The sequence below is a fragment of the Nasonia vitripennis genome, assembly GCF_009193385.2.
Source record: "Nasonia vitripennis strain AsymCx chromosome 1 unlocalized genomic scaffold, Nvit_psr_1.1 chr1_random0006, whole genome shotgun sequence".
NCBI classification, from domain to species: domain Eukaryota; kingdom Metazoa; phylum Arthropoda; class Insecta; order Hymenoptera; family Pteromalidae; genus Nasonia; species Nasonia vitripennis.
In genome coordinates this window covers 583,686-608,326 of record NW_022279593.1, presented here as the reverse complement: position 1 = coordinate 608,326, position 24,641 = coordinate 583,686, and the positions used below count along the sequence as shown (strand labels likewise).

The following is a 24,641-nucleotide window of genomic DNA, read 5'->3' as shown; positions in this document are numbered from 1 at the left end:
ATTTCGCTTCGACTATAGTCCGGCATATTTACTTAGATTATAAATATTACAAAAATAAAAAAAATGACTCAAATAACATATTTTCAATTATTAAATTAGTATTTGAAGTCGATAAATATCTAAATAAATTTAAAAATTCTACTGCATTACTAGAACTTAGACTGTTTTCTGCAAAAAATAATAAATAAAAAACTACTTAAACAATTATTTAATTGCAAATAGTAATTATTAATTTTTTATTATAAAATAATTTATTGATTAGGAAGCTTTTATGAAATAGGTAATAAATAAATATTTTGTAATTCCAAAAGTGTTAAAAGTAAATTTTAATAGATAACTTATAAAATAGTTAAAATTGTATTTTAGTAAAAGATTTATTTTAACTTATTAAATTTTATGAAGTGAAATCAAACTTATACATACATTTAAAATATGGGTAATTAATCGGAATATTTAGCTCTTAAACAATATTTTCTAGAATAATCGCTATGACTTGAAATTATATCAAACATTTTTTAATTTTAAGTAAATTGATTCTTCAAGAAATACCTTCATTACGTATTGCAGAACTTTTTTTATACAAGACATTAATACAAAAATTTTAATAGAAAATGTATATTCGTATTATTTTTAATATTAAATGAAATGATGTAAAAAGTACAATCTTCATTTGTTAACAATAATAAATATTCTGTTACGTTAGATAAAAATTTTTTTACATTAACATAACTTTAGATGCAATATTTTATATTAATATGTATGTTATTAATTAATTATTATCGTGTTAAATACAATATTTTACAGCTTACATATTGTACAAGTTTAAATAATGAACATACATTTTTTAGTGTTGTTGGTTGTTTATTATTACTTATCTAATAGAAAAGTGCAAAAAATTTAAGTACCTACCAATTTCTGCTGCAAAAATATTTCTAATAGAATTAAAATATTTATACAGTGGAATTATCACTAAATAATTATATTAACTGTTGCCAGTAATTGTATGTATAATCTGTGTGACGACATGGTATGTATTACAAACTTTGTAATTCTGCTTATACATATGTATTTTCAACATGCGTGTTTACATGTATGTGTGTATAGCATATGTATACAAACATACGTATGTATGTATATCTATGTATACTTAAAACAATAATAATTTATGAATAAACTAAATGGAAAAACAACAACGTTATTTAAAAAAACATAATGCAATTTATTTCTGATTCAAATAATAAATGTGTGTAAAATAAATATAAAAACTTTTTTACTTTATACTTCGATGTTTTACTTTTTCTTTTTCTGTATCGATGGCTTTTTATTGTAAAATTCTATTCATATTTTGGCATTACGGTTTATCAATTTATGATTTTTTAAAAATAAAACATTTAATATTTTTTTTACGTTTTTATCAAACTTTGACGTTTTTCTACAATACTTCGATGTTTTACTTAATCTTTTTCTGTATCGATGATTGGCTTTTTAATAAAAATTTTCGTTAATATTTTTGGCGGAAGGCCGAGTTTGAGACTCTTTCGACAATTTTCGGAGGCTATTTTTATTTTTGCAAATCGAAATTTCGGGCGGCAGGTACGGCGCGGGGCCGGGGCGCCTGCTTGAAAATCATTCGTGAGTTAAGCGTCGTAGGGGAAGGTTCGACGGAGTCGCGGTGGCAAGACTGAGCGCGGGACTTATTTTAAAAGGCTTATTTCGGGAGCCATTTTTATTTTTCGCACATCAGGAGTTCGGGTAGGTAGGTGGCGACCACCTAGAGGAGTCATTCGCAAGTTAACCGTCGGAAGGGATCATTCGGGGAATAGCGAGACTTATGTTTGGACGCTAGCGAGGGCTCATTTGCGTCTTGGCCGCTGGACAGAGAACATCTAAGAAGGGATTTCATCTCGGATACAAAGTAAAAGTAAAGTTTGAAAAAAAATAATTTGACCTTGAAATGACCTTGTAGGACTGGCTCAAATTCGAGGTCACAATTCTCCCCCCCCCCCCCTATCGGGTTGTCCCCTCGATATCCTACAACTTTGGTCTCTACCATTTTTTCGATTGTGGCTGTCCCTGACGAGTTATGAGCGGTGCCCGTTTAAATTGGGTCACCCTGTATACACACACAGCCATCCGCACAGACATTTTCTATAAACGCATGATTTGTAATCCAAATACCTCCAAATGCGTTTCTACGAAGTTTCAGCGAAACTGAAAAATGTACTATTACAAAACTTCATTTCAGGAGGAAGCAAAAAAGTATTGTTACAACAAAGCATTTTATATCTATTTTAATGTGAAATAAATATTTTATCAACTAGCCAACTTTTTTTTTATTTGCAGCATAATCGATTATTGTTGATAGTATGAATGATAAATATATTTTAATTTTAGATAATTTGTTCATATTTCTGTAATATAATTTTGTAATTTCTTGTAATCACGTGAGTAATCACGTCATGAATTGATCGATATACTCATGTAATTGCTCATGTGAGTATCCACGTGAGTAACCACGTGAAAACTCTCATCAGTACTCACGTGAGTTTTTTCAGCAGGGCATATTGGCCTTAATCATTGCAGGTAATAATGCAATTTTCAAATATATTAATATTATATGACAAATACAATATACTATAAGTATATATATACATCCATATACATGCTTATTCCTAGCTGAAAGAATCTATGAAATCTCATACAAGAAGAAGTATACAAAACCAGTACAAAAATTACATATGCACCCATATATTCTTTCAGCTATAATGCAACGTCATTTTTTAAATGGTAGCGAATAACTATATTTGTATTGACGGAATTGAAGAATTTTTACGTAACCTCAACTAATATTTTTAAATGATAATTAGTAACATAGTCTTAAATATTATAGCAACAGGTTTGGTCAAACATCATTCACCGTAACAAATGTGTTGATATCAAAATCAAACTGGTATTACTTATAACAACAAAAAACTTGATATATTGTTTTGATACCTTGAAACCAAACCAATAAAAATACAAAATTCAAGTCTTCTGGGTATGAAAGTTTTTAAATGAGAAAGTCAGAAAGAATACAAAATTTTAAAACAAGTTATCGTAATCAGCAAAATTTCGTATTTTTTTTTCATTCAAAAACTGTTATATCTAGTGGGTTGAAATTTTGTATATTAATTGGTTTAATGGTATTAAAATAACAAGTTGTTGTTTTTGCCATAAGTGAGACCAGTTTGATTTTTATATTAACGCCTTTAAAATAAATTTAACGTCAAAGCCATGAAATTCAATGTGAATAAAGCTATCTTGGACACAGGCTATCTCGCTGGCTATCTTGTCACACAAATACCATTTGTTACATTGTAAAGTTTGATACAAGAAAGGTATGAGAGAATAGTATATGGCAGTGAGTAGTCTGATCATTTTATACATGTGTATATAGGGGTTAGGTTGCCACTCTTAGTATACAACTTTTAAAACTTCACTTAACTAATGATAACTTGTGTATGTAGAAAACTGACGTAGATTTTCAATTCAATGTAACTTAGACGCGTCAATTATTATTATTATTTAAATTTTTAGATTTTACGTTATGCACTTTCATCAAGGGGATCTGAAAGTCAGTTTTGAATTCCAATTTGGCGCCACAAAACAGCAGAGAAAAAATAACTATTTTGCTTATAACAAATAATTAAAATAAAATGACAATAAATCATGACATACTTCCACTCCGTAATCTAGAAATTCATCATTTTACAAAGTTTGAAGTTTATAAATAAAAATCTCGCCAAATCAAGTTTGAATTTCGTGATTCTGAAACATTATTCAAGCTTTATTTGGCGAGATATTTATTTATAACCTTCAGACTTTATAATATGTGAAATAATTTCAGCAATTTCCTCATAATTTTTGGATGCATAAAGAATTAAAGGAGCATATTTAGCTGGATATTTCCTTTTAAGACAGGTGATGAAAAAATGTATTTATTTGGACTTTAACTTGGACTGCTGGACTCCTTCAATTAAAACTCTTACGTTAGCCTTATTTCATTTTGTATATTATGTACCTGCAAAAAAATTACGATCTGTAGTTTTAATATTATAAAGATATTATCATTGTTCAGTTCAGATATATTCTCTTCGCCAAAACGGGGTGAATAAAAATATCATGTCATACTATGCTATCTTAGCATTCTTATCATCGTTCTTGCACACCTATTTTTATATATTGATTTTTTAAGCAATTGTTTGCATAAATACTTTTAAAAATATTAAATCATTTTTTATTATTTAAAAATAAAATAACTTGACAAATTTTTGTTTATTACTTTTTTTTTATTTTCCTAATCTGAATCATTGTATTTTGAACATAGAATCATATTAGTAGCGGTAGCTTCGTATTATACTAAAAAAACTTGTAAGTATGTTGATTTATTTTTATATTGACTCTTTTTATTATTAACTTAGCTAATGACTTTTTTTCAGGTTCATACGCTCAAATTCAAGTAAATACTGGGATGGCATCATCAGATGTTGTATTAATTAAGTAAACTAGTGATAACTAATAACTTAGACTGGTATAATTTGTGATACATTTTATTATAACTTATTATCAAGTTCTTCTATAACTTTTTCAAGCGAATGATTGTAATCATCATTAAATAATGTTTTGAAATAAATGTTTTTAAATTTTTTTTGTACCTTGATACAAATCTGTTTTTCATTTTCAACTTTCAAATTTTTATTCAATTTCGTCAAATATACCTTTTATATTGAAATAATTTTTACCTGTGCCTGTTAATTGAATTTTAATACGCGTATTTGTGTAATTTACTCCTGGAGTAAACATCGTCCTCGTATCTGTTCGTTCGATTACACTTTTTACATCCTCATCTTTCTATTCGTTTAGGTCTCATTTCTTCTCACGTTCGTTCTCTTCGTTCTCTTCGTTATTTTCGTTCTTGTCATTTTCTTAGTTCTCATCGAGGGCTCTTTTTGTTCCGGTTTTTGGGACTCGTCATCACCATCTCCTTTCCATTCTTTTTAGCCTATAGCACGGCATCTAAGATCACTCGTAGTTCTTCACTGTAGATGTCCAGTTTTTCTATTCTGTACTCTTGGCCACTGATTGTCTAAAATCAGACGTTATCTTCTTTAATAAGAATCGCCAGCTGCTCTCTGGGATATTTTTCCTGGAACTTTATGTTACAGACGTAGTTTTTCAAAAAGGTTTTTCGCCCGCAATTTACCAATTAATTATAATGATATTCAATTATTTGAAGTGCTCTTTATATAAAGAAAATGATGATATAACGATTTTTGTCATTTTATATTTACAAGCACATAGCTTAAAAAAAAGTGCATGCCTGCACAAATAACTATTTGCAGCATCCCGTTCATCTGAACCAAATCTGCAGATTACTCTTATGATATGCATGACTACATACAGCATTCGAGTGCTAAATTCAATTTTTTTATCTTAAATTACCAAAACAATAATGTTTTATTAACAAGAAGGAATGCATTTTACAAAATCCTTCTCTCTCTCTCTCTCTCTCTCTTTCTCTCTCTCTCTCTCTCTCTCTCTCTCGTGAGTACAACAGACCTGTTCCGCTTTGCTCATTTTTCATAGCACTCTTACTGCCGCACCCTACCTTCGGGCCTATTGTTTTGTAGATCGTTGCATGCGCTTTTCTGCAACCTTCAACGTGAGATAATAATCACTGGAGGTTGCAACTTCTTTCAACGCTACTTTTCTGCTTAAACATCTGTCGCTGTAACCTAACCTGCAAACTCGCACGGCTTTCTCTTCGCTGCACGGCGTCTATTTTTTCCTCAAAGTGTGGGTACTCGCCACGAACACTCTAGCGTTTCGGTAGTGGGGGAAGCGCGAGAAAGTGAGGGAAGAGCCGCTCTGCGCAGCGGCGGACAGAACCGTTCCGACTCTCGAGGGAAGCTAACCTCGTGTACCCCATCAAAGACGAAAATAAAGAAAGTTCCGAAGACACTGGTGTTGAACTTCGACCTCATCTCCTGGACATCCTTTCCGGTGGCCGTGGGACCACCTAAAAACATCAGCATCTGTGTTGCTGAAACCCACAAAAGTAAACCACGTGGAGTTTGGATAGATGGAACACCACCATCAACGTCTTCATCATCATCAATCGCAGGTCGGTCAAATCTCACCTCTCTCTCGATTAGCACTCCATCTGGCTTCGAGAGTACCAAGTCTCTGGCTCAGTCGATAACTTGCATACTGTCACTATCCTGCAACTCTTTCTACGTTATCGAATGCCAGTAAGTTGTCGACAGAGACTCAATAACACTTAAAATGAGCGGAATTGGTGGGAAGAACGTCGAACTGCCCGTCACGTGTGCACACTGCAATAAAACAGCTAGGGGAAAAATGAAGACATGCGAGTTGTGTAATCAGCAGTTCCACACTATATGCGTCACCATGGTCCATAACGGTGAGAGATGCTGCTACACTTGCCTGTGCTGCTTGCGCGGTGGAATATCACACCGTCACGCCCAAAACCACGCAGACTAGGGCGAAATCAGCGGCAGCGGCAGCAGCGGTGGCAAATACATCTGCCAAGGGCACGCCTGCAACGGGTGCGCCGAACAAAAACAAATCGGCACCCGCATCTCTGGCTAGCTGCAGGAATCATTCGCCAGCGAGAATACAGGCGACGTCCATAGAGACGTCCCTTAAGGACATTTTCGCGGCGCTGGATGATATTCGAAAGATCCAGAGTGAGGCCCTTCAAGCGCAAAACACCGTGACTGAAAGGGAAAACCGCCTCAAACCCCTTGACGACTTGAATGCACTCAAGACTCGACTAAACAATGTTGAGTCCACCATTTCTGAGCTGCAGGCACAATATTTAGAGCTGTCGTCAAGGAGCCCAACAGAGCAGCAGAACATCCGCACTGCTCCTGCCTCTGAAGAGATCAACAACCTCCGCAGCGAGCTGGCTGAAGTTAAGAAGAGGCAGGAGCGCTCGGCGAATAATGTGGTGGTGATCTCTGGCCTGGCCTATACCCAGGAGACATCACTGCAACTCCTGGCTTACACCGTCCTGGCTGCACTGGATCCCACAGTCCTTAGGCGGGATGTGGCAAACGTCAGGATCATGGGGAGACTTGACGCAACCAACATCAATGTGCATGGTGACAGCAGATTACCACCTCAAGCTGTCACTCTCTCTCTTCCAGTGCGCTGGCCCGCTCCATCTTCGTGGCCAAAGCCAGGAAACGCAAACTCCACACTAGCGAACTGGATGCTGCCCTACTGGAGGAAGCGAGAGCTCTTCACCCAAACCACCAGGGACTTATCAACATAAACGAGCTGCTTCCTCCAGACATTCTCAAGCTGCGTATAAAGGCCAGGCTGGAGGCAAAGAAGAGGGGGGGGGGGCGATGCCGCTCTTTCGTGAGGGATGGGAGAGTCTATATCCGTTCTGGCGAGGACAGCGAACCGGCCACCATTATCTCTACAGACGCTGATCTTGAGGCTTTTTTAGCCCGTACGCCGCCAGCAGCCAGCATGGATGCCAGCACACACTAACACACACACATATCATTCCACCAAAACCACCATCTAAGTCATCCAACTCATCCACATCTGCCTCTAAAACGTCTCTGTCCGAGGGTCTAAGGGTCTGTCATTTCAATGCGAATTCCCTTACGGGTCACATTGAGATGATCAGGCTCTTTTCCACTCGTTCCCCCTTTCATGTAATAGCTGTAACTGAGACCTGGCTAAGTGACAAGATATCATCCATCCCTTCACTGGATGGTTACACCTTGCACAGACGGGACAGAAACAGGAACGGTGGAGGTGTGGCCCTCTACATTCATCTTTCATTGGCGGCTAGCGTTATCTCGTCATCTGACAGCGAATGGTCAGGCAAGCCAGGTAAGCCGGAGTAACTTTTTTGTGAACTCACAGCTAAGGGGGTATCGCCCATCTTCGTGGGGGTTGTGTATCGCCCTCCTCACTCACCCTTTATCCAGGGATCTAATTTCATTGAAAAACTAACAACACTTATGCATAACTACTCCACGAAGATCATCATGGGTGACTTTAATGCCGATCAGCTTTCTTCATCTGAAGACGCCAATTTAATCAGGGCCTTCATTGATGAGAACTCCCTCACTTCTGTGCCATATGGTGCAACCCATCACAGACAGGACTCTGACACCTGGCTTGACCTATGCTTAATTGATGAGCAGGATCGCCTGCTCTCATACTGGAAGACAGACACTCCTTTCACCAACGGACATGATTTTATCACGGCCACACTCGACGTACAGATTCCACGCCACGTACCTGCTACATACTCTTACAGAAACCACAAAGGAGTTTACCGCGGCTCTTCGTGACCTTTTAACTGAAAGGAACAGACTCTACAGGCGCTTTCGCAGAAGTCGTTTACCTTGGGATCTATACTTCTATAAAATTGCAAGGGACAACGCTCATAAACAGGTTGAGGAAGCCAGGCTGAATTACTACTATTCACGCTTGTCTACCTTGACCGACGTTGCAGAGATCTGGAAAGAGCTTGAAAATCTTGGTATTACTACCTCTAAATCTCCTTCACCTGCTCGGTTCTCTTCAGATGCTCTCAACAAACACTTTAGCTCCATCTCAAATGACCCTCAAGCTCCATCTGTTGAGGAGTATCTGCGAACCCTGGAGAGTCTGGACCTCCCTGAATACTTCATCTTCAGGGCTATCACGGAGTCGGACGTGTCGGCTGCAGTATCACACTTTAACACCCAGGCCAAGGGAAGCGATGGCATTCTACAGGTTGTAATCTCCAAAGCACTGCCAATACTCGCTCCTTTACTTTGTCAAATTTTTATCCTGTCTCTGAGCGAGGCACGCTTTCCTTCAGCCTGGAAATCATCGATCATAAGAGCACTAAACAAAGTTAACTCTCTAACAGCTGTAACTGACTACCGTCCGATCTCTCTACTCTGTTTCCTGCCCAAGGCGCTAGAGTGGCTGGTGCACAAGCAAATCTCTGAATATCTTGAAACAAGACTTTACCTTGACAATTTCCAAACTGGTTTTCGCACTGGCCACAGTACGCAGTCTGGCTTAATCAAGCTGACTGATGATGGCAGGCTTGGGATAGACAGGAAGAAGGTCACTCTGCTACTTCTATTTGATTTTAGCAAGGCGTTTGATACTGTGTGTCACGTCAAGCTACTCGGAAAGCTATCCTCTTTCGGCTTTTCCAAGCAGGTTATCTGCTGGCTTGCATCTTACCTCACGGGAAGAGAACAGGCCGTCATTGGTGACAACAACGAGCTCTCAACTTGTCTACCATTAAACACCGGTGTTCCACAGGGGTCAGTTTTAGGCCCCCTGTTGTTCGCGTTGTACATCAATGATATTGATTTTTGCCTAGATTCAGATGTATCCCATCTAATCTATGCGGATGACCTGCAGATCTACAGCCAATGCCACCTCGAGGAGCTTGATTCCTGCCTGTCAGGATGAGTGCTAACGCCGAGAAGATAATGGGCTGGGCTGCATCAAATAGTCTTAAACTTAATGTCCTTAAGACTAAAGCAATCGTCCTGGGCTCCCCCTACTATATAAATGCTCTACCTACTACTGCTAACACCTATATAAATATAGGGGGAGCCGGGTCGACTACGAATCATCGGTGCGCAATCTGGGTTTGGTGCTAGACTCCAAACTCACGTGGAAAGAGCACGTTACACAAGTTTGTAAACGTGCTCACTCTTTAATGTACCGTCTCTATTTTTTAGGAAGAGCACTAACCTCTAGTTGCGCGAACACTTGGTGCAAGCACTCCTATTTCCCATCATCGATTACTGTTCACCGGCTTACTGTGACCTGACACAGGAACTTGACTTGGGGCTGCAGAGGCTTGTCAACACGGGGATCCGTTATATCTACGGTGTAAGGAGGGACGAGCACATCTCCCCTTATAGGCGTGAGTTGCAATGGCTCACCACCGCCGGACGTAGGAAATACTTCATGGCCTGTTTTCTGAGGAAAATGTTCAACACCTCCGTACCTATCTACCTAAGTTTAGCCTGTTTTTTTAGAAGGAATAATGCTTGGGCTATAAATTTAGTTGATTTTACTTTTTGAATTTTAAATGTTATCTAGTATATAAATATGAATAATTCAATTATTGTAATTAATATGATTTCATAAAGCGTTTCATTATTCATCTCGTTGTATCTTATCATTAATAAAATGGTTACTTTAAAATCAAATAATTGTTGTATTCGAATTTAATTATTCATTCACATATTATTTATTTGTAATTCAAACCATAATGGCTAGTGATCACTGTAAATACTTTCAAAAATGTTAACATTTAAAGGAATATTACTAAAGCACAAATCAATTGTCGTATAGTAATCTGTTGTTACAGAGTCTTCTGATATTGTTAATTTTAAACCATGATTTGACATAATATTTATTATATTTTTTGTTTCACTGTCATGAATATTCCTAACATTAATATTAAAATCTCCTATAAAAATAATACCTGATGTATTTTGTTTTTTAATTTCTTCGAAAATATTTATTAAATTCATTGTAAAATGAATATATTGATATTTGGGTGATTTATAAACAGTAATTATCGACGTTAATTCTCGTAAATGATACATAACATTTATTTACAGAAATCGTTCTTTCGTAAAAACATTTTATGGATTCGTAGTTAATTTTTTTGTTAAAGTATGTTACATAACCATATGGTTTCCTTATGGATCCTATACAGTTTTGTCTAGAAATAATTTCAAAATCATCGATATCTATTACGTCTTTACTTAATGTCCATGTTTCAACAAGTGATATTATATCGCTATTAATGAAATTTCTATCATATCTTATATAATTAATATTTTTATTCAAACTTCTTAGATTTTGTTAAATATAATTTATAGTATTTAAATTTCTATGATTGTTTATAAAGTTTAATGAAAGTAATAAAGGACTTTCATGATTCAAACGATGCATTTCGTTTTCAACTTTATCAGGGTGTTTTTGTGGTGGTATATATTCTCCTTCTAGAAATAGTCCAGAAGCGCTTGTTACTCGACTAAATGCTACGTATAGCATTCTTTTGTCATTGATATTATCAATATTTACAAATACAGTTTTATACGTGGATCCTTGCGATTTATGTATTGTCATTGCTTCTGCTGGTTGTAAAGGAAACTGATTTCTGTTTATTTGTAACACTGATGATTTTGTTATATTAACAGATCGTGAAATTCTATCAATTGGTGTCCAATTCATGGGAATATTTTTACTTTTCATTTTTTCGAAATATTGTGATCTCATTTTCTTTCCTACATGCTCATCATCAAATTCAATATAAACTTGTAATGGTATGTTTATTTTATTTTTGGTTTTCATACAAACGTAATATCCATAATGGATGTTTTTTAATTTTCCAGTTGCTCCATTGGTTAAGCCATCTTCGGTGTCAACATTATTGGTCAAAATATATCTGGCTGTTATTTTCAATAGTAATTTGTTTCATAATCCTTGCATTTTCTGAGCTGGTAACATTTTTGCATTTTCTAATAATTTTGTTTTTGCAGCTGCAGTTCCTTCTCCTATGCAGTTGTCAATACAATCACTGATACATTCTTCTGTGTTTAACGAATTTAAAAATGTATTATTGTAATGGTTCACTGCATTATTTAAATAAATCATCGTCTATAGTTCTTGTTGAAGCTGTTGCTAAATTATTTAGTGCTTCAGCAAATAATTTATCATCTTTTTGGCGCATTATTTCTTTCAGAGTATAGATTTTGAACTTTGACCACAAGTAAGCTCCTTGTATGATTTCTAGAGTTGTGTTTTGTGGTTCGTAAATCCAGCCATCCATAACAGGTTTTAACTGATTGAATTCTCCACAAACTATAAGTGATACACCGCCGAATAGTACATTAGATCTAAATATTTGCTGTAATCTTTGGTTCACTTGTGAAAGCATTCGTCGACCTGTCATACTTATTTCATCAATGATTAATAATTTAAAATTTTTTAATTTTGTAGCAAGCGTATTCGCTGTATCTGCATTTAAATGATTCATTGAAATTTGATTCATTGGTAAGCTGAATACTGAATGAAGAGTCATTCCTCCAATATTAAACGCTGCTTTTCCAGTAGGTGCACAAAGAGAGACAAATAAAGAATCTGCTTCTTCTTTATACATTTTTATATAAAAACAAAGTAATGTTTGCACGATAACTTTAATTAATCTACTTTTACCAACGCCTGCTCCTCCGCTTATAAAATCAAAGAATTGTTGATTCTTCGTTTTTAATTTGTGTAATAAATCTATATGATATTCGTATTGTTTTTTATTTAAGCTCTTAATTAATTCACCATATTCCGTGTCTGTCGTGAGTTTCGGAACAATAAATGATTCTACTTTTTTTACTGGGTTCATTCAGAATATCAATTGCTATATCAGTTTCATTTTCAGCTGCTTCAAATATAAGAAATTCTGATGGTCTGTTATCATGAGTAATATTTTCATTTTCTTCATCTATTTGTATGTTTTCTAAAATGTTATCATAATCTATTTCAATTCCATACACGTACTTTTTTCTATTTTCTTGTATTAAATCTATATTATCATTATACAAAATTTTAGCATTAATTATATCGGGTTCAATTTCTCGCCATGGTTTATACAACATTAACTGTTCTCGATAGTAATTTGGTTCATCTTGATATATTATGTTTTCTGTATCTAATGATTATTGTTTTTGATCGCTTTTTTATAAATCCGGAATTGTCTAATAATGGTAATCTTTTTGTCAGAAATGTTTCTTCATTATTTTCATGACCTGTATTATCTTCATTATTAAAATCGTTGTTGTTGTCTTCAATTCGATTTTGTTTACTTTTAAAGTAATCATATTCAGCTGCGAAATCAGCCAAACAAATATTTTCTAAGGCTAAAGGCCGTTGTTGATAGTGTTCTAATAATCCTGGTACAATTATATCTGTAGAATCTGGATCAAGTTGATACAGTTCGTATTTTTGTTTTATGACTTTTGTACGTTCTTCTACGGGAGATGTATTTACGTAAATTGAATTTCTTGAACATTTTATAATGTCATGGACAATAAATGATATATCACTTCTTGTGCTGAAATTTCACTTTTATTTATAAAACAATTAGCTATTGTACGTAATTGCTGCTTAGTTGTCATATCTTCTTTTGTAATTAAATCAGCGCATTGTTTTAGTGTGCTTGCCATACCTCGTTGGGATTTATTAATGTAGTTGGCAACGTAAGATACACAACCATATGGAGTTAATATGCTTTGTAAATCCATATTTGCCTGATGTAATTTTATTATTGTAGGGTTATAAGTATTAGTACTTATGTCACAAACATTACGTTTAAGTAAAAGTATTGGTTGTTTTATGTGATATTGTATAGTTTTCAAGTATTCCTCTTCCGATATAGATAAATTGTTTAAAAATTCGTCAAATGTCATGTTATCGAATTGCGTAATATTTTTACTTAGACCACCTAAGTATTTTCTGATATTTACATATTGTTCTTGTAATTGTTTTTTATTGTTATAATTTTGAGAATTTTCAAGTGGTTCTAGGATGGTAGTTTTTCTCATTGGATATCCAGGCATGTTATATCGGCATATTGGTATACCATTAACAATTTTTTTACAATTTTTTGCATGTTTATGACCTTGAAATTTTATAAAATCTTTAACTAGTTCATTTTTAGAATCACATGTAATATATTGATAAATAAATTTTTCAACTAAAGATTTTGATAATGTATTATTAAGTTCGTATTTTGGTGCGTTTTTTAACCAAATCATGGCATGAACATGAGGACTTCCTCGATGTTGAAATTCGATTCTGTGATACATGTCTGCAATTGTATGATTTTTAAACGGTCCAGATTCTGCTTTTAAAACTTTTAATAGACATCTTATTTTATAATCAAAATATCTAGCACATGTAACTGGATCTGATTGAATTAGTTTAGTTCTTTCTTGCCAAGTCAATTTTTCGGCATCTTCATTTGTTATATTTTTATTCTCTAAAATTTTTACAAGTATGCGAATGAGATCTAACCATTGCGTTTCTGCAGCTGATAGTGTTAAAAATAAATCTGGCCTTCCACGCTGCCTACTCATTGCCATCAAACCTTTTTTTTATGTTCCCAAAAGGAAGGACTGGATATATCGCATTTTAGGATTCTAAAGCAATCATCATCTTGTATTAATTTGTCTAGTAAATTATTATTAATAATATTACGTACTGTAACATTATTAGTTTTTCTTTTCATTCTTAAATTAATTTGAATGTGTGAAAATAATCTTTCTAATCGAACTCTACTATGGTGTATAAATATGAGTGGTATATTTTTTGCGCATCGTCGATCGTACATACGAATTTCAGATTTAGCAATATCTGTCTATGTTATTCTTGAAGGAGTTGTTTTTTTATATGAGCTGATTTTTCCTCCATAAATTCTTGGGAAGGCTAAAGACATAAAATCTTCATCGTGGATGATTGAAATTGGCATTTTATTCTCACCAGGGGCTAATTTAATTCCAACATTATTTATATGTTCATCTTCAAGTGCTGTTTCTACCCCTTACGAAAAAGACTCTCAAAATTTGAGAGTTTACTCCCAAAATTGAGAGTTAACTCCCAAAATTGAGTGTTTACTCTTAAAATCGAGGGTTTTACCCTCAATATTGAGTGTATACTCTCACGCCTGAAGGTACACCCTCAACATTGAGAGTATACTCTGAAAAATTGAGAGTTAACACTCGGGACTCGAGAGTTAAATCAAGAAGTTGGGAGTATACCCTTTAACATTGAGTGTTAACTCTCAAACATTAATAGTTACTCTTAAAGGGTGAGTGTTAATTCTCAAACTTAGAGAATAACCCTCAACTCTGAGCGTTAACTCTCAAAAATTGAGAGTTGCTATTAAAGATTGGGTGTTAATTCTCAAACTTTAAGAAACTAACCCTCAACTCTAAGCGTTAACTCTTAAACATTGAGAATATAACTCTCACCTTATAAGATAACATTTTTAAAGTTTATAAGAGAGTATACATTCAATATTAAATACTTATAGTTAATTAGTCACTTAATTACACTTTACATTTTTTTTAATATATAAAAGTTAAATACTACATCAGTAGCTGATTATAGTATATATAAGATTGGTAATATAATAGTGATTTGATATTGTAAAAATAATAAATAGTGGTTTAATATTGTAAAAAAATTTATCTTTAATAATTATTTTAAATTATACAAATAAATAGAAGGTATATATATTTATATACGTACTATATTAATCAGTTTCCTTTTTATTTACAAGTTTCATAATGTAATTATTATTATTACATGGTATAAGAATGCATTTGCTACAAATATCTTGTGGTAAACAAGCCAAAATATTATTAGTTTCTCTGACTCTAGTACAAAAACTGGAAGACGAAATACCATTATAGGAGCACAAAATGTCATTTACAGTATCAAATGTTTTCCCAATAATGACGTATTTTTTTAATCCAGTTAATGTTGTTATACAACTAATTCCTGTAATGTTTATAAACTTTCCTGATGTGAGCGCAACAATACTATTGGTTCATTTCCACATTTTGTCGTACGTACTCGCATGATATAGCACATTTTTGTATACAAATCTGTCATATAAATTTATTTCACATTCCTCAATGTTTTCTTGAAGCAGTGCTTGAATGCATAATTTTTCAATAAGAGAAAGATTTACCGTTTTTCCTCTTCCATACAGAATCAAACGGTTTTCATTTGTTGCTCTAACACCACTTCTGCTTTTATATTTTTCCATCATATTCAGATACAATTTTCTCCCTTCGACACTACAATTTTGTAGTGAAAATGTATCAATATATTTGATTGTTTGGAAACGTAAGTACGATTTACAAATCTGTTGCAAAATCGCTTGCGAACTTTGCAGCATATTCCTTAGTATGAAATTGTATGATTCGTAAGGGAATGCTGACCATGCCCAGAGCGCCAAAGTCTTTTACTCCCTGTGGGACGTGCAACATTAAATGAACATTGTATTTCATTAATTCTTTGCCGTATAAAGTTTCAGTATTGTTGACGAAATGTATGATTGCTCTTGAAGCTTGTTCATATTCTTCACCTCCAATACTGTCACTGTCAAATACATGTATAGCATAGACAAACTCGGTCCAATGTTTATAAAACGAAGATGGAAGAATATCTTTTACAGGTACCGAATAATATAACAAAAAATTCTTAAATTCAGAAGCCTTCCATTGCTTCAGATTATTTACAGATCGAGGCGTTCGTGTTATTTCACATGGTGGAAGAATCTGAGTCAGTCTATCATTAATTATGTTTGATTTCGTCCCGATATACCACGATTTATTGCAGTTCTTGGGATCTATCCAGTTGGACAAAAAAAGTTTTACTACACCGAGTAAAACGGAGTGCATGTATTCTGGAGGAAATGATCTAATTATATTAAAAACTGGAAGTAGGCTTATCACAGAAACAACCTTCACTCCATTAACAACCGTCTCTTGCTCTTCAGCTTGAATCGCATCTCTGATATGCTGATTTTGTGTTCTTCTTACACCTTCTCCTCCACTGTACACTCAAGCATAACCCCTACCAACAGGAATATGTTCACCAGGATTAAAGCAAAATGTGCAGCCGCATACACCATTATATTGATGTAGATTTTGTAAGGCACATCTTTCAACCGAATCTACTGGTGCTGGCATCGTATGTACTTTTATTGTAACTAGCTCATCAAAACCAGGTGGTTGACATTCAAAACCATTATCATGAAGATCTTTTAACTCATCTACAAATGGTTTAAAAAACAAATTCAAATCTGGCTTTTCGTTGCAGCCCATAAACCAGCTAACAGGATATTCTCTTTTTTAACACGTGGTCCTAATTCATTAATTGACACTTGTATTGGACACATACATGATACCTTCGATGACTTGAATGTCTGTACTCCATTGAATGTCAGCATTCCATTGCAGAGACATATCAGAATTTGAAATAATGTTATTTTCCTTTAAGCATTTGTAAATCGCACCGCTTGTAACATCGGACAAGTTTTCATTGTCTGAATTATTTCGATTAAGTTCGTAAAAAAGTGGACTCGAGAATAAGCTTTTTAATTGCGCTTTAAAGGAATATGTAAAAAAAATGCCCATTTCTTTTTAATCAATTTTGGAGGTACACTTTATGGCACGATGTACATCTTGTGTAGGAAAATCCTGGTCTAAAATTCAACATAATGGTACAATCTGAACAATAGTAATATGTTCGAAAGTCTGTAGAAGCAGGAAAAGATTTCAAAAACGTATATTTAGATGAATTTAATTTTACCGGAACATGGCAATTAATTAATTCTAATAGATCTTGCAATGCTGTATATGACAAATTGTGCCGAATAGCGAAACTCATTATTAGTAAATCACTTTCATCTTTTGTAAGATTAATTCCTGGATAGATATGTTCTCTTATTGCCTGAAAACAGTAATTGTAAATATGAGTTATGCGATATTCGAAATTAATAGTACATATACATGTGTGTTGTATAATGTATAGGGCGAAAAATGGGCTTATTTTGATGGAGTATACAATTTAGTTTGCAGTACGTGCTCGCGCGCAGTAGGCGAGCAAACACGAGCCGAGGTGTTTGCTCGAAGGTGAGTGCGCATTTAGTGCAAGCAGGAGACAAGTATTGCAAACACACAGTAGATCAATAAGTCCTCGTCCTTGATGTATATCATATTTTTTGTTAACACGTATAGGGATTGTCGCATTTTTCGCAGATTGGCTGTTTTTGGACACGGCAATTGAATTTTCATTCATATCATTTTTGTACTACAATAAATCTGTTTCCCGATTTTCTAATAGCGGACGAACAAGATTTTTTACGACTAATGCTTTTTATATCAGTAGACTCAAAACATCTTTACTGGACGATCAAAAGTTGGTCATTCAGTTTATTCCGCTTTATAGATATAGAAAACGTGAAAATAGCGTGCAGATGTGTTACAAAAATATTATTATATACATCAAACGTTTAGGAATTTCATGGTTATCAAATGTATAAAAATAATGTGTGAAGCAAAATAAAACTACCTCATCTCTTTGAATTGCAGCTTCATGATTAACAAGTACTTCTAAACGAACATCGACTTGTTCTGCATAGCTTAACTCTCCAGATTCATCAACTTCGTTCGCATCATCTTCTATGTCATTATGAAATACATTAGCATTCGTTTCATTTCTCTCAATTTCATGTAATATCTGTAAAACAATTCGTTACAAAATTTTTAACAGTTGCATTTGCAAGTAATATTTACAAAAAATTTCAATCATATAAACTATTTTTATAATTAACTATATTAATTTTCAATAACCTTATTAGCTACATTTAACTGCTCATCATCGTCTACATTTCTTTGATTACGATTAATCCCATCGTTGTTACGGTCATCATGATCAGAAGCCTCTTCAACATTATTTGCAGAATCATTCGGATTTATTTCTAAGTAATGCTCCTCATTATCAACGACCTGCATATTATCGTCATTATTTCCACCTCTTAGATCAGCCTGCAATTTATTATGCGGAAAGAATATATGAAAAAAATTGTTTATAGACATATAATACTATATTAAAATATACAATTTTAAAATATATGACTCGAGTCGATCGTAGCGCAAATTCCATGCACCACGTTTTTTTTTAATATAATTGTCATATATATTACACATATTATTTGTAATATATATGAAATATCGACTAAAATATATATAAAACAATAACAATTATATACTAACTTGCTGATGATCTTGATCTAATACTCTTTCAGTGCGTCGTCTTAATGCAGTATTGAAATAATTGAAATAATCACAACGCCGGCCACCCATATTTTTATATAAACTAGAAAAAAGTTGCTGTATTAGCTACATAGTTGATGTATTAGACTTATTCTTTTAGGTCGATGCTTGATGTACGACAAGTCGCGACTACTGTCATTATAACTTGATCGATAATCGGAAGTTGTCTTTATACATATATACATACATTATATGGTTGAGGATTTTTAGTCTCTTTATTCAGAGTTGTGCTGAATCAATCATACACACTTCGACGCAGACTCTGAGTAAATAGACTCCAGAAAAACCCTCAAAAGACAGGAAGTGTACTTTCGTCTTTTGATGATTGATTCTTAAAAGTCGATATAATCCTTAAAATACTGGATAGGTGCCGAAATAAATCCTCAAAAGAATAGTTACGTATATATACACACGTATGTGTACATATATATCCTTGCGTGTTTTATTTATTATTACTCGAATAAAATTTTGTTTATTTCATTATAAAATAAACTAATTGTAATTATAATAGAGTATAATAATAAGAAAAACATACAAGGACGTGTAAATCATAATGACGATTAGAATCTAAAGATATCAAAGATGATGATGGCTGAGCGGTTAGGACGCTTGCTTCGTAATCTTAAGGTTCCGGGTTTAACTCTCCTCGAGTCTAAGTTTTTTTCAATATAATATTTATTTAAAATTAAATTCTAGAAGTATCTTACAAAGCTGTGGTAATAAAAAAGAATCTAATAAAAGTCAGAATGCGCGGTAAAGTAAGTAATGTGGTTATTTATGTTTATGAAAAATCGCGATATATCATATGAGAGCTCATATGAGAGGTCATGTGAGAATCCGGTCGAAAATCTCATATGATCGCTCATATGAGCTCTCATATGATTATTTTCAGCCGGGCAGCCACCACCTCAGCCCCAGCCGCAGCCACCACCTTAGCCCCAGCCTCGGGATGTAGTAAATTTTATTTTTAATCTATTTATTGAGAGTCATTTGGTATTTTAGTTAATTCAAGGGAACCTGAGAATTTTTTTCAAGTATATCGTGATAAAAATTTTAATTGTGAGTTAAAAAAATATGTTTATTCTAGAAAAATGCCCCTGAATTAAAAGTAATTGGTATTTTTTGCTAGTATTTTAATGAAAAAGATATATTTTTTAATTGGTTTGTTTGTTTATAGTATTAAAATTTGGTAATATTCGATATTTGATTTGATTCATAAAAGAGAGTAACAGATTTTTTATTTTTGATTTCAAATTGTATTGTACATATAATATCAAAGTTTGATAATATTATTATATTCGATGTGAATTATATGATTTAATTAAATGAGAGCAACTACTTTATTATTTTTGTAATCAGATATACATATTTTATCAAAGTTTGGTAATATTCGACATTAATTTGATTTAATTATAAAAGAGAATAGCGATTTTTTGCCTTATAACTATGGCAATTGGTGTATTTTTGAAGTATAAATAATTATTGAATTATTAATTTTTATTGATAAGAATGTTACTGTTTTTTTAAAAGAATTAGAATATTATTATCAAAAGTCAATTAATATTCATAGGATTAGTGGAGTAGAAAAATTTATAATCTGAGAATATGCATGAATTTGAATTACTTTAATAGGTGTATTAAACTGTCAGTGTGCAGCACAATAAAGTGTAAAAAATTATTTTATCTCTTAAAAAGTAATGTTGATAACTTAAGATAGAATAAATAAGTAAATGGAAGCTATGTGAAGATGATGATCATTTGTTATTATTTTATTTGCGTTATATTAAAGTTATATGGTTGAATTTTTACATAGATATTTGTAAAATTAGTCAAATATAAGTTACCGTAACAGTTTTTACTTAATTGTCTTCGTTGGAATATTCAGATCGAGGCCTATGATAAATTTTGGATTTGTCGTGTCAAATTTCTTGTTAGCATTTTTTTAGAGGATCTACTATTTCTAGCTAGTTGTATTTCTAAATTCTAGTGTATTTTTATATGCAGAAAGTTATAATAACATTGTCTCTTTGCTTAATGCATTAATAAGTATTTTCACTTTTAATAGTTACAAGAAGTTTTGAACATGATACTTGCTTTTCAAATTTTGTTGTTGCTTTTATTCGAAAACTCATATACATAAATATACATAAAATAGATAGTGAAATGAAATTTAAAGTTAAATTGATCTCAGATGACATATTTTAAATTTTTATTTGGACACTCATATGAATATTATGGTTTATTGCGAAATGTGAAAATCGTGCAGTATTTCTAGTATAGAAAAAAAATGTATATAAATATACAAAAGTGTATAGAATTGTACGTAAGTGTGTATTTTTGTACAGGTATTAAAAGTGTATTATTTGAGATAAATTCAATTGCAATTTTTAAAAATGAAGATTTTCATTATTGCATTGAAAAAAGAGACAAAGTTATTGTATCCTTCTGAATGTAAAAATACACTGGAAACCAAAAATATAATTGGTAAGAGTTAGTAGATCTTTTGTAATAATTTTTATGAGAAATTTGACTCGTCTGTTAGCAAATATTTTATAGGTCTTGAGCTGAAAATTTTAACAGGTACTGTAATTTAATTCTAAACATTTGAAAAAATATTTGTGCAAAAATCCAGATATGTAGCTTCAATATAATGCAGATGGCAAAGGTTAATGGATTTGGATATCGGCTATTAAAATTATATGGCTTTTATTTACTAGTTTATATTTACTTAAGCTACCATCATAACTTTGTAAGATGTAAAATAATGTTAAGTATGATTTAATTAAAAAATAATCAACAATACAAGCCTTCATTAATAAATCATTTTCTTTTTATATTGAATAAGTGTTATTATACTATATGATATTAACCTCAAAAGGTTAAGTATACATGCAAAGCGCTTTATATGTATATGGGTGATTCTGCCGTAACTGGCTCAAAACGGGCACACAAATGTTCTATGCTAAAATCGACTATTTTTAACCTACCGGACGGTTATTCTACTTGTAATTACATACAAAACAAGTCCCTAAAGCTAAACCACAACATATTACTTATAAAAAGTTATGTTAAGAATCCATATTTGACTAGGTTACGGAACTGACATTTTTGTAATTCGCTACTAAAACTCCATTAAATTTTAATTTAACTAATATCACATGTTATTTTATTTTAATTTAACTAATATCACATGTTATTTTATTTTAATTTTGATTTAATAAAAATGATATTGATCATCTGATTTTGCTACCGGCACCCTGAAAATTAAAATTACTTAATTATTTTTATTATTGTAGGAATAATTTTTCAAAAATTACAATTGTGTACAATTTACCTTGAACTTCTTCTGGAACTTATAGATAATGATGCAGTCGTTGCCACAGTAGATTCGTTCAGAGTTGTTTCTTTGGTGTATATAGCATCTTTTTTTATTTTTTTCTCCTGAACTTTGGGTTTTTCTTTGACTGGCACCGCAGCATTTTCCATGTACTCCATAGTTCCAAGGAAAAAATGTCGACATTTTTCACCTGGTAGGCAAATCAAGCAGCTGAGTTTGTTAAAATAATAAATAAATACTAAAAAAGCAATGATTAAGATATTATTAATGTATTAATGATACTTACTGTATTATGTGTTACGGAACTGACGGTTACGGAACTGACATTTAGGCGTTTATCAGCTCGCAGAGCCTAGCGTTATTATTATAAACAATTCTTTGCACATATATTCGAAAATACTTACATTTACTCGAGAAAAACGCGCTATACGTTTAAATACAGTGTTGCTAAGTAGTAGTTTACTAGCGTTACGGAACTGACAGTTTGTGCTTTTTTCGAAATACTGATGAAAAATCAGCTCGCACTTCCACAATTTTGAATTTTGGAACCATTCTACGGTTGGATTTCATAAATAGTAGTATATAGTTTGAAGTTCTACCGATAGGTGGCGCTATATGACACACTAGAACGCTTTTAACATAAGGTAATGTAGTAGGGTACCTTTTTAATGCAAAAACGGGCGACAAAGAGTAAGCGCATAGCTTTAATATTAAATAATTAATTTTAATCCCGAAACCATGAAAAATATATTGTAATAGGTCTATAGTTCATACTATATATGATGGAATATTTTTTACACGTACTTTTACCTGCATCGACCTTTTAGATTGAAATCCGTGTTGGAGACAGGTTACGGAACTGACATTTGAGGCCTATTATATTGCGTAGTTTTAAATATAAGCCTGCATACTCGGTTATAACTATTGGTTAATTTAGTTAGTTATACCAGACATACAAAAAACCGCTTGTGCGATTTTTTTTCAAATGTGTAAACGCCTGGGAAGCAGGCGCGCAGAATGAGCCAGTTACGGCAGAATCACCCATATAAGCGAAACTGGTTAGTTTGTATAAGTAGTTTTCATCATAGAACATATGCCAGCCAGATTGGTTAAAATTTTACTAGGAAAATATCAAGACAATAAAAAGTTATCTTTGTTGAGATATAAGGTACATTTATATTATAGTGAAAGAGAGCTACTAGTAAGAAGCGCCACCTTACGTTCATGATTGTTAGTGCATGCGAGCACGGCGCGAGTCACCACTGGTGAGTCAGCCTCCGCAGAGAGCGGTTGTAAGAGAGAGAGAGAGTATGTCCGGCGAGTTTGTGTTTACTTAAATAAAGTTAAGCTTATGAAGCCAGTGCATTTGTTAAGTGTCGACACCTCATCACCTCTCACGATCCACGGAATATATCAACATGGTAGCAGTCCCTGGTTTTGGTTTAGTTTTTTCTCTGTGCTCTACGTCGACCCGTGGGTGGCGTAGGGCCAGCTAAAGCGCAGGAAAAGTGATGAGGACAAAGGAAGCACATGTCAGATCAAGTTAAAAAAGAAGAAGAAAAGGCACTCAAGGGAGAAGTGACCAGTAGTGACAGTGAAGACGAATTTCTTGATACAGAAGACAAAGAGGTGAAAATTGAAAGTGATCAAAAGTCAGTTACCGGCACATTCGAAATGGCGGCTTCCGAGAACAAAGGATTCACACTACAAGTATTTGACGGCACACACTATGACAAGTGGAAGTATAAATTGAAGTTATTCTTGGAATTCAAAGAGTGTAACAAAGTTATCGAAAATGAAGAAAGGCCGGAAAAAATATTGGAAGCTAATTGGAAAAAGAAAGAAATAAGAGCGAAGAATTATATTGTGAACAGTATGACAAATACGCAATTAGAATTGATTATTTCAGAAGAAATTGCAAAGAAAATGATTGACAAGTTAGACGAGAATTATTTGATTAAAAGCAGTGCAGTGAAACTATTGTGTAAAAGAAAGTTACTCGACTTGAAAATGGAAGAAAGTGAAAACCCGACAGACTTTTATAATAATTTTGAAAAACTTGTGAACGAACTGAAAAATGCAGGGGAAAATGTAACGAAGGAAGATAGATTGAATTATTTTTTATTAGCACTGCCAGAAAGTTTATCGCATATAGTCGATATAGTTGATGCATTACCGGAAAAGGACAAAACGGTAGAATTTGTGAAATCAAAGTTGGAATTAGAATTCATGAAAAGAAACGGTGATAGTGAAAATTCAAAGTCGAATGCTTTTGTATTTGAAAAAGGAAGAAAAGTGGAAAATCAAAAGACATGCTTTGTATGTGGTGGTATAGGACA

The 24,641-nt window shown here is 33.1% G+C and overlaps 2 protein-coding genes across 19 annotated transcripts in view; one reads left to right on the top strand and one right to left on the bottom strand.

The window, feature by feature from the left end:
- Positions 1–24,641, top strand: part of Dop2 (dopamine receptor type D2) — a 572,837-nt gene that overhangs the window by 423,182 nt on the left and 125,014 nt on the right.
- On the bottom strand, positions 15,367–21,572 carry LOC107981412. Its single transcript, XM_031932368.2, has 3 exons — positions 18,483–21,572; positions 18,202–18,369; positions 15,367–17,580 (listed from the first exon to the last, which is right to left on the bottom strand). Exons 1-3 carry the CDS (start codon positions 18,726–18,728, stop codon positions 17,275–17,277), a joined length of 720 nt encoding a protein of 239 aa, XP_031788228.2. The 5' UTR covers positions 18,729–21,572; the 3' UTR covers positions 15,367–17,274.